General features: G+C 37.4%; 1 protein-coding gene across 1 annotated transcript; it reads left to right on the top strand.

Annotated features, from left to right (window-relative positions):
- Nucleotides 1–1712: 1712 nt before the first annotated feature.
- Nucleotides 1713–10112, top strand: cope (COPI coat complex subunit epsilon). Its single transcript, XM_037769692.1, has 10 exons — nt 1713–1880; nt 2044–2106; nt 2258–2358; nt 3223–3375; nt 4084–4137; nt 4381–4462; nt 4903–5058; nt 7392–7460; nt 8734–8808; nt 9802–10112. Exons 1-10 carry the CDS (start codon nt 1779–1781, stop codon nt 9853–9855), a joined length of 909 nt encoding a protein of 302 aa, XP_037625620.1. The 5' UTR covers nt 1713–1778; the 3' UTR covers nt 9856–10112.
- The last annotated feature ends 642 nt before the right edge of the window (nt 10113–10754 follow it).

The following is a 10754-nucleotide window of genomic DNA, read 5'->3' as shown; positions in this document are numbered from 1 at the left end:
TATAGTATTGATAGCAGTTTAGCTCTAAGCCTCAGGTCATTACTCAGTGTTATTAAAGCAAGTGTTATTTGTACTAGGCTTCCCCCATAAACCAAGCCTATCAATATTTATATCTTCTGCTGTATTGTGTTGCTGCAAATCTCATATGTCATAATAAAACAGAAGACACATGCAGTGGTGAAATTGATCTGGCGCGCCCTCTAGTGGTATAATGTGATTAGTGGGGGAAGACTCATGGGTAGGCGTATGAAATGGGAAAAAAGTCAGATAAATACACAAATAAATAAATACGTAAAATTAAATTAAATTAAATTAAATTAAATTCATAATTACAAATTAAATAAGTGCAAAAAGTATGTCAAAATCAGCATGCCTTTACGCAAATATAAAAACATAATATAGTCCCCAGAATGTTCCAATAAATAATGTGAAAAAATGCAGATTTATAGCCTACTTACATGATTATTGTTTTTGTTTTTTTAAATAAAATTATTGTTTAATTGTTAAATAATGTCCATCTTTTAGAATTGGTTTCCACAATTCTTGTAATATGCAATTTTCAGTGGGTGGTAGTATTACGTGTAGGGCTGTAACAGATAATTATTTTCATTATTGATTAATCTGCTGAATATTTTCTCGATTGATCAATATCGTTTGGTCAAAAAAAAAAGTCAGACAATTATGAGAGATGCTCATTACAATTTCTGATGTCTTCAGATCACTTGTTTTGTCTGGCCAACAGTTGAAAGCTCAAAAATATTCAGATTATTATGACATAAGACAAATAATAGCAGCTTTTTTCATTGAAATGTGAGCGTGTTTAATCAATGTCAAGTGTTGGAGATTTTTTTATTTTTTTTTGCATGTATGGGGAATGAATGTTATAGGAAGGGGTTAAATTCACCATCATCCAGATAATCCAACTAGCCCAGTCAGCCTCCAGTTATCATTTTAAGTAGGCTAGAACGGGCCTAAATTAATATTGCTGTCCGTTTATAGTTTATATTAAAGGTCCCATATTATAAAAAAGTGAGATTTTCAGTTTTTTTTATTATAAAGCAGGCTTAAGGCCTATATAAATAGTGTGAAAATATCGAAACACTCAATCAACACGGAAATACACTCAGCCCGTATTCAAAAACTCTACATTTGAAACAAGCTGTCAGGATTTCTGCCCATTCGTGATGTCACGAATATACAATATTTAGACCCTTGACACAATTTTAAACGTAAACATTCTAAATGTGTCCCAGATTATTCCTGGTTGCAGTGTATGTGAATGTTATCAGCTGACAGGAAGTACACATGGACCCAAGCTGTTGCCTAGCAACACAATTCTGTTGCAATCCGTCAAAGTGCGCTCAAACGGAGCGTTTCAGACAGAGGGTAAATACAGGCATATTCAGGCTGACAGTATGAGGAAAATAAAGTTTTTTTTGAACATTACAGCATGAAAAGATGTTCTAGTAGAAACACAAAATACAAGTATGAACCTGAAAATGAGCATAATATGGGACCTTTAAAACAAATACATGGCACACATTCAGTGTATTTGTAAATACGTGAAGATATTTATGGCGTCAAAATAATAGAGTAATACTTTTACAGAATAAATTTGATTAATCTATATTGTTAATTCACACCATAATGATCTCTAACTGCATATCTGTAACCTCCACATGCGCTTTTTGTTGTTGAACTCAACTTCCCAGAATCCTCGGTGAAAAACAGGAAGATGACGTATCTTTGCTACGTGTCAGGAAGTTCTGTAGTCCAACATGGCGGCGCAGCAGAGTGATGTTGATGAACTCTTCGATGTGAAAAATGCCTTTTATATCGGCAGCTATCAGCAGTGTATTAACGAGGCTCAGAAGGTGAAGGTGAGTATCTAACGTGGCATCAGCTGAATGTTTTAAAATATACTGTTTCGTCTGTTATTTACTTCTTTTGCTTAACTGCAGTCAACGACGCTTTAGAGCAACAATGCTAATCATGTTAGCTGATGTTTCTCTATAAAACAGTGCCTGTGTTTTTACTTTAAAGCCGTCAGGACCAGAGAAGGAGACGGAAAGGGACGTGTTTTTGTACAGAGCATACATTGCCCAGGTAAACCTTTAATTATTAAAATGTCATGTGTCACACTGAGCTCAGTCTCTTGTCATTAGCTGATAGCTAACTGCTGTCACTGTCACTGTGGCAGATTAAAAAACCTTTAACCCTCACTGAACTGAACTGTTGTGTTTTCTGTGTTTTGCAGAGGAAATATGCTGTTGTCCTGGATGACATCAAGGACAACTCTCCACCAGAGCTTCAGGCTGTCAAGATGTTTGCTGAGTATCTGTCCAGTGAAAGCAAAAGGTAAGAGAGCTGGTGTTTGACTTTTAGGCCAACATGGAAGGGACATGAAGCAAATATGGCTACGCTCTTTGTCAATATAGATGGATAGATAAATAGATAGTAACTTTATAAGTTTCCAGCATCACAGTTCCATAGTTCAAAACATGTTAGTAAAGAAGTTAGTAGTACAAAGTACCAAAAAATATACCAGATATAAAAATACAAGGAGATGAATAACACTGTTAAAAGTGAATATAGTGCAGGGTAACAGCTGTGATACACGACTATTAAAAAAGTGAATATAGTGCAGAAGAGACTGTTAAAAATGAATATAGTGCAGGGTAACTCCAGTAGCTTAGTCTATGAAAGAGCACTGTGTGCATTATTATCTGTCCTGCAGACCGTCCTCCTTTGTCCCCACCCCTCCCTAGAGAGGTGTTGTACAGTTTGATGGCTCGGGGGACAAAGGATTTCCTGAGTCTGTCTGTGGAGCACTTAGGGCGCAGCAGCCTGCCACTAAACGAGCTCCTCTGTTTGGTGATGACGGCATGCAGAGGATGGCTGGCATTGTTATGATGTGTAGAGACAGTAACTCAATACATTCATGAACAGTTTAAGCTGAGGAATCTTTCAATCAGTATCAAATCAGACTAAGCAACAAGTATTACAGTCAGATATGCAGTCACACTTGAATGTTTTTGGAGTGCCTTCGTAACAGTGTATCCCCAAAATATTCAATATATCACCCAGCCTTAACCTTTACAAGTCTAAATGTAATTGTGTGTGGAGATTACTAAACATCTTCTACTTTAGTGCCTGACTGTCAAGGTCAAGGAGTCCTCATTGTCTGAACAATATCCCCGCTGCTATTTTCTTCTCTCGCAGGGACGCTATTGTTGCTGATCTAGAGAAGAAGATGGCGAAGAGCGTGGATGCTGCCAACACCACCTTCCTCCTCATGGCTGGTTCCATCTACTACCATGAGATGAACACAGACGCTGCTCTCAGGACTCTTCACCAAGGAGAAAGCCACGAGTGGTGAGAAGGGGTCAATTTTTTACTTTTAAAAAGATTTTGTTCACGTTACAAACTGGTTTCAAGTCAGCAAAGAAAATAAAATCTGTACTTTCTGTAAACTAAAAACTACTTCCATTGGAACTAAAATAAAGACGACAGAACTTGTTTCATCATTGCTCCTTGTTTTGAAATGTCACCAACCACCCAGGTAATGTGAACATAAGTATAAGAATTACTAAAAAGATCAATTTCAGCTGCATCGTCATCTCAACTACATAGGCGCGTTCTGAAAAAAAAAACATTGTATGTCTTCAGAAAATGCACCGGGTTTTGTGTTTCACCACATTTCAGTAAACAAATGGAAATAATTAGCACAATAATATATTAATTGACATTACATGTTTTAGCTTTAATATTTATTCATAAGAAAAAACAACTTTGGTTTAATAGATGCTCCTGATGCACAGGTTAATCATGACGTCAAGTCAAATCATGTTTGCATGATTATTGAAAAAGAAGTACAGATTCTTCTTAAAAAGATAACTTGCTTCTTGACGCACCATTCTATCAAATTTACCCAAATGAGAACAAGGCTGATATGTTGGTGTGTGTGTTTGAGTGAGAGTGAGAGAGATGAACAAAATTTGCATTCTGAAGTCATTATACTCGGTTGCTTTAATTTTGAAGACCACCGCCTCAAACTAACATGAACATTTGTTTATTTTTCAGCATGGCCATGACCATTCAGGTGCTGCTGAGTCTGGATCGTGTTGACCTGGCGAGGTATGGAAAAACACTTAGACAGTTGATGATTTGCATTGAATTGTTAGGTTAGATTTGTTATTTGAAGGCTCATGGAAAACATCCAGGTGTTTTTTTAATGTGTTTAGAGTAATGTCATTTGACAGCAAGTCTGGGCTTAACGAACAACAAAATGAGACCGCATACGCAAAAGTATATACTGTCTCTTTGAAATGGGACTGTGTTCCTCTAATAACTATGACATTATATTCTTCTCATTGACAGGAAGGAGCTGAAGAAGATGCAGGAGCAGGATGAGGATGCTACTCTGACACAGCTTGCCACAGCCTGGGTTAATATTGCTGTGGTGAGGAGACCAACATCATTAAGATACACATATTCAATTTATTTTAAGTAAATGTTCTATCATGAATCATTTGTAAACCCTCCCTACATAATACCAAGTAAATTAAATTCCTATTCATCACATTATCAGCATCCAATCGTATTGTGATTGACCGAAGCTGCAATCGGATTTGAAATGTTTAGCAGGCAGGCTAATATGTAGAGGTTCCTGGTGCAGTATAAAGCTAACCTAACCAAAGTATGCCAGGTCTAAGAAGGACTGTGTTCCATTTAATTTGCTCATATTGAACATTATATAGTTCTTCCAACTCTTCAGGAGCAGCGAGTACCCCTGACACCATGAAAACAAAACAAAAACAGCAGGGGTTGTGCACTTATTATTGGCTTTTCAGCATTATCGCTGCTTGCCTACATTTTATTACATTCTGCTTGCTGTTCCAGGGTGGAGAGAAGCTGCAGGATGCCTACTACATTTTCCAGGAGATGTCGGACAAGTACTCCTCTACCCTGCTGCTCCTCAACGGGCAGGCGGCCTGTTACATGGCTCAGAACAAGTGGGAAGAGGCCGAGGGAGTGCTGCAGGAGGCACTCGACAAGGTTAGATGACAATAGTTTGTTCTTTGTTTTTGTCCCTCTGGTTTTGTCTCTGCAACCCACATTACCCACATAAACACACTTTGGTGTACAAACACGCACAGTTTATTCAGCTAAAGCTCTCTCTGGCTGGTATTAGATTCATATCCTTCATAATTAAATCCTTAGTAAAAGCCTGCTAAACAGGAGGTGTGATGTAAGATGCATACAGAATTATACCTCATTACAAGATGCAATCAAACATATTTTAGAGTAAGCAAAGATTAAATGACGATATTCCTCACAGTTTCAACACGTTTTTACATAACGATGAAGAACAATTTGAACAAGCTAATCGCAACTTAAAATAATGATTATTCATTATTTATGATAGAAACTTAACTTTAAAAAAATAAATGATTTGTGGATGAATCAGGTTTGTGTAATGCTAAATATGGTCTTTAGATATGTGTACCAACGGAGCCGTGAGGACCAGCAGTGTGGTAGTAGAAATGATTAGGTATGCTATTGTTAAAGAAATATTTCACCACTGGAAAGATGGTCTTTTTTTATAAAACTAGGCTGTCTATGCAGTAGAAAGGTGCAAATATTTTTGAAATTGGTGCTACATGACCAGAGAAAAAGGGCTGTGGTATTCACTTTCGCTCAAAAGGTGGAAAACCTACAACACCCAGAATGCACTGTGCTTGCTGCAGCCACTGTGTTATAATGTTGTAATGTTCTTCAAAAAGCTTGTTTCATTCAAGGTGTTATGCACTGACACAACCAAAGAACTTGTAGTGAAACTAAACCAATGTATTTCATAGACACACAGGAGCATACCAATTTGTCACATAACATTTTAAACTTAGTAATAAGGCTGTTATTACTAATAGACTTAAGCTCAAATATCACAAGTCTCAGAAATAAGGCCACATGTTTCCTGTTCTGTGGAAGCTTCCCTCAACAACATAGTGTGTGATTTGAACATTTTGATGCTCGTATTGTAACAGCAGATGGCACCACATACTCTCTTGTGGTCTACGGTTATTGTACGTTATCCAGCAAGATAAGGTTTGACCAGTACACACTATTTATCCACAAGATGCTACAAGTTATTACAATATTATTGCAGTACTTTTGTTTTGTGTTTTAAAGTTTCTCTATTTTCATTCTTAATACTATATGAATATTAAATATGTGCTGCTCTCTGTTTCACCTTTATGAATAAAAGAGAAAAGGTCTGGAGTGCTCAGAAGTTCAAACAAGTGTAATGAAGGTGCTCTTTGGTAGGAAACACAACGGTTCACTAAAGTAGGAAGGTCCAAGGCAGTCTTCTAACAAAAAGTTAAAAAGCTGTTAATCAGATGGCTATTTCATTATGAAATACTAAAAACATAGACAATGCTGGCACATATTAAGATGTGATGTCTAAATGCATGTCAGGTCTGTTTTTAAGTTATACAAGCTCAGTTATGTTGACTATTAAAACCAGAACTGAGTCAGACTCTGAGATTAAGTTAACTGAAGTGGAGCTTTTCACAATTGTCCGGCTTTTTTGAGCTTCCTTTTTCTTTTTTATTCTCTTCCTTATTTACTGTTTAAATAATTACAAAGTGATGGTTATCCATTCGTGTTATCTTTCACTAAACAGACAGAACATAAAATACAGTAATGGCTAATTTATACTTGTGTGGAAAAGCTTGCGCAGAGCTTCTGAAGAGCCGCAGAGAGACGTGCCGCGCACCTCCTGAAAAATGTGACTACGCGCCAGGCACCGCAAAAGTCTGATTGGACATCGGAGCCGGCTTGTATTAGGAGGACGCACATACCACATCCTCATTTCGATCTATCTTTTTCTCCTTATTAATTCTTGGCACAGGGGCTCTTCTTCGTCATCCAACTCTTCCATAATTTTTTCTCAGGAGTATAAATCAGTCATAAGAGTATTATGTGGCTTTACATGAATGTCAATGCACACGTTATGCTTTGCAAAACCAGACAATTTGATGGTAATAAGTGGAATAAATAAAAGGAAAAGAAACAGAAGTTATAGTGTTTCACACATGCATGTGGAAATATATACATTATTGAGCATAATTACATTCATAGCATTAAACTGAAATGGCTACTTGCACCACCATGTTGTTTACTTTACTTGTGATATAAGAGATTAAAGTCCTATCATTCAGTTATTCATCTCAGTAAGTGACATGAAACTTGCTAAATACAAGGTACTGTTTCCTTTAACCGTCTTGTCTCCACTTTGTGTTTCCAGTGCTGTCCTGTTTTTGCTTTGTGAGGAATGACTCTCTCTCTTTCTGTCCATCTCTGTCTTTCTCTCTTCCTCCTTTTAGGACAGCAGCCACCCTGAGACGTTGATCAACCTCATAGTGCTGACTCAACACCTGGGCAAAGCCCCCGAGGTGAGACTTTGGACCCGAAGCTGTTAATGATGGCAACACGTTAACAGCCTTCAGTTTAGCATTTTCCCTTTAGACAAACTCGTCTTCAGTCAAAGAGGACCTGAAGTATCTTTGTCCAATAACACACTCTGCATTTAGAGTGCAAGATGCTCTTCTCAGCAATTTTCATGTATTTGCTTTGATTGAAGCAGGCAAAAAGCATTCAACCAAGCAAGTTCTTGATTGCGTTTGTCCTCTATCATGAAAAGTGTCATCTAAGCATTTCCACTGGTTTAGTGCCGTGTGGATAATGCACTCTGGAACTCAGAGTTCAGAAGATAAAGACTCAATTATCTATCTTAGGTTTGATCATGGACCTGATAGTAATGCAACAGAATGCTGATCATTGACTCAAAGCTATCACGTACAAGTTTCTATCTGTGATAACCACCGATTAGCACATCTCACTCAAGGTCAACTATTATTATAGGTTAATATTATGTGGGCAATTTTTGTGAACAAGCCTAATCCTCAGGTATGGTAGTAGAGAGTAACTTTTGAATGGACTTTTTAATCTAATCTAAATAATGTTTAAGTTCATCAGTTCTTGTCTTAAATGGCTTACTGAGTAATGATAAATGTATTGTTTCTGTCTCCTCTCGCTCTCATCATCAGGTCTTAAAATCTCACAAGAGAAAAGCCATTTGAACACTATCCAACACAACTGTACAAAGACAGTATTACAATATTTAAGTACCAAGTGATTCGCCTTTTTTGTTCCATAACATTAAATATTCATGGCTAAATTGTGGCCTGACAGCATACACAAACAAACCCACAACCGTCATCAGATTTTGAGTGAAACATCACCTTTTCTACAACAAAACAAAAAAGTGCTCTAAGATTGGAATAAAATGGTGTTTTCAGTGTTTGTTGTTTACAAGCCTTCATAATATTTAAGGGCTGACCTGAATGCTTTGAAGCTTCGACTGTTGTCATGGTAATCGACCTCCAAATCAGTATTCGAATGCTTTGAAGGCTTAGTTATTCTCAGACGGGTATCGCTGTTTGTTGTGTGTAGAAGTGCATGTGTGTACAGTAGTGCAGCAGCGGCACCGTACCGAAGCTTCGAAGCCCAAAAATGGTTTTCAGGATAGCCCTATAACATTTACTCTGTTTCACAGTTCGAAAGTCCCTGAAAAACTGATTTTAAGAGCCTTTAAACATTTGTTTTTTTGTCATTTACTATTGTCACTTTCTAACTTTTGCGTCATCTGTTTACGTCTGCCCTCAGGTAACCAATCGGTACCTCTCTCAGCTGAAAGACGCACACAGAGCCCACCCATTCCTCAAAGACTACTTAGCCAAGGTAACTTGACTGCATCTTTATTTGTTATTCAATTCTTTTTCATTCTGAGGGGGGCCTCTGACCTGTGGCCGGGGCTATTCAAGTTCACATGATCCACTCACAGTTGTTTACAAGCCTTCATAACCTTTACTCTGTTATAATTTAATTACCTGGCTCATTTGTTTTCAATGTTTTGGCCGCAAGTGTCCTTAGAGCAACGTCGATGAGAGCATTAAACTCTGAATCTTTAGCCTTTGTCACACAGTGTGTTGTAATGACACGGGTGCAGATTTACATAAACATTCTAATACTGGGTTATACCATTACCATACACACTTTGTGATGCACAGCTGGGCAGATATTTTCCTAGTGTTTAAAGCTGCAGTTTGTAGAAATGGAGCAAATATGATTAAAAAAAGTTGTTTTTATAAAACGGTCACTATAACCTGACAGTAGTGCATGAGACAGGTAATCTGAAAAAAAATCATGATGCCTCGGTGCTCCTAATGGCATCTGCAAGATTTCACAGACCGGAGGAAAACAACCAATCGGAGTCGAGCTGGAGCCTGCCGTCTCTGATCAGCTGTCAATCACTCGCAAACTCTGACTCTAAGGGTCAAACTAGGCAGCGCTGATCAGATATTAATCAATATTCTGTTACTGTAATGTCTATTTTTCACCTCAAATGTTTTCAGAAACATCTTGTAGTGTACTGTTTAGCTGTAAAATTAGAAAGTTTGTAACCCGGCAAACCATGTTGTGATCAGTTGGGGAAATACCAAGCACCGCCCACCAGCTGGAGCACAGCCAATAGGAACGCTCTCTCTCTGAAATGACCTGTGATTGGCCAAAGTCTCCCATCACGGGCTAGATTTTTTTAAAGCCTGAAAACAGAGCCATGAGGAGGTGCAGAAGTCTAGTTTTTTGCTTAGAACGCTTGAATTACAATATGCTGAAAGGTTATTATGGATTATGGATATTTAACTGTTTGCTCTGCTCTTTGTTTCCCTGCAGGAGAATGAGTTTGACAGACTAGTGATGCAGTACGCTCCCACCGCCACAGCATAAGATATCTGAGACACCTAAACAATGGACTTCATGAAGTTCTCTTTCTAACGTACATACCTGTTATTTGTTTTGATATTTTTACTTGTCAAAATTGGCTGTATTATTTAAACCAGACCAGAAGTCATCATTTCCCCTGTAGATAAAACACATCTATTCTTTATTAATTTCTCTTATGGAAATCAATACATCTATTTTAAAGGTCCCATATTATAAAAAAAGTGAGATTTTCATGTTTTTTTATTATAAAGAAGGCTTAAGTCCTATATAAATACTGTGAAAGTATCGAAACACTCAATCCACAGGGAAATACACACAGCCCGTATTCAGAAACTCTGCATTTGAAACAAGCTGTCAGGATTTCTGCCCATTCGAGATGTCCCGAATATACAATATTTAGACCCTTGACACAATTTTAAACGTAAACATTCTGAATGTGTCCCAGTTTATTGCTGGTTGCAGTGTATGTGAATGTCATCAGCTGACCGGAAGTACACATGGACCCAAGCTGTTGCCCAGCAATGCAATTCTGTTTCAATTCTGTCAAAATGCGCTAAAACGGAGCGTTTCAGACAGAGGGTAAATACAGGTATATTCAGGCTGACAATATGAGGAAAATAAAGGGTTTTTGGGACATTACAGTATGTAAACATGTTCTAGTAGAAACACAAAATACAAGTATGAACCTGAAAATTAGCATAATATGGGACCTTTAATGTAAGCATTCCTTTGAAATGATAATAAATGTCTAATTCCTGTGTTGTGTTTTGAAGTGTGGTTTTGTTCGTACATGCAGACACCATAAACCAAATTAAATTAAAAAATTGTTTCTTGGTGCTTTCTGTCACATTTTGTATGATGTAGGTGTAGTATTTTTTTTTTTTTTTTTTTTTTAATTTCTG

This window comes from Sebastes umbrosus, chromosome 5 (genome assembly GCF_015220745.1).
Source record: "Sebastes umbrosus isolate fSebUmb1 chromosome 5, fSebUmb1.pri, whole genome shotgun sequence".
Classification (NCBI taxonomy): domain Eukaryota; kingdom Metazoa; phylum Chordata; class Actinopteri; order Perciformes; family Sebastidae; genus Sebastes; species Sebastes umbrosus.
The sequence above is the reverse complement of the archived record's forward strand: the minus strand, read 5'-3'. Positions and strand labels throughout refer to the sequence as shown.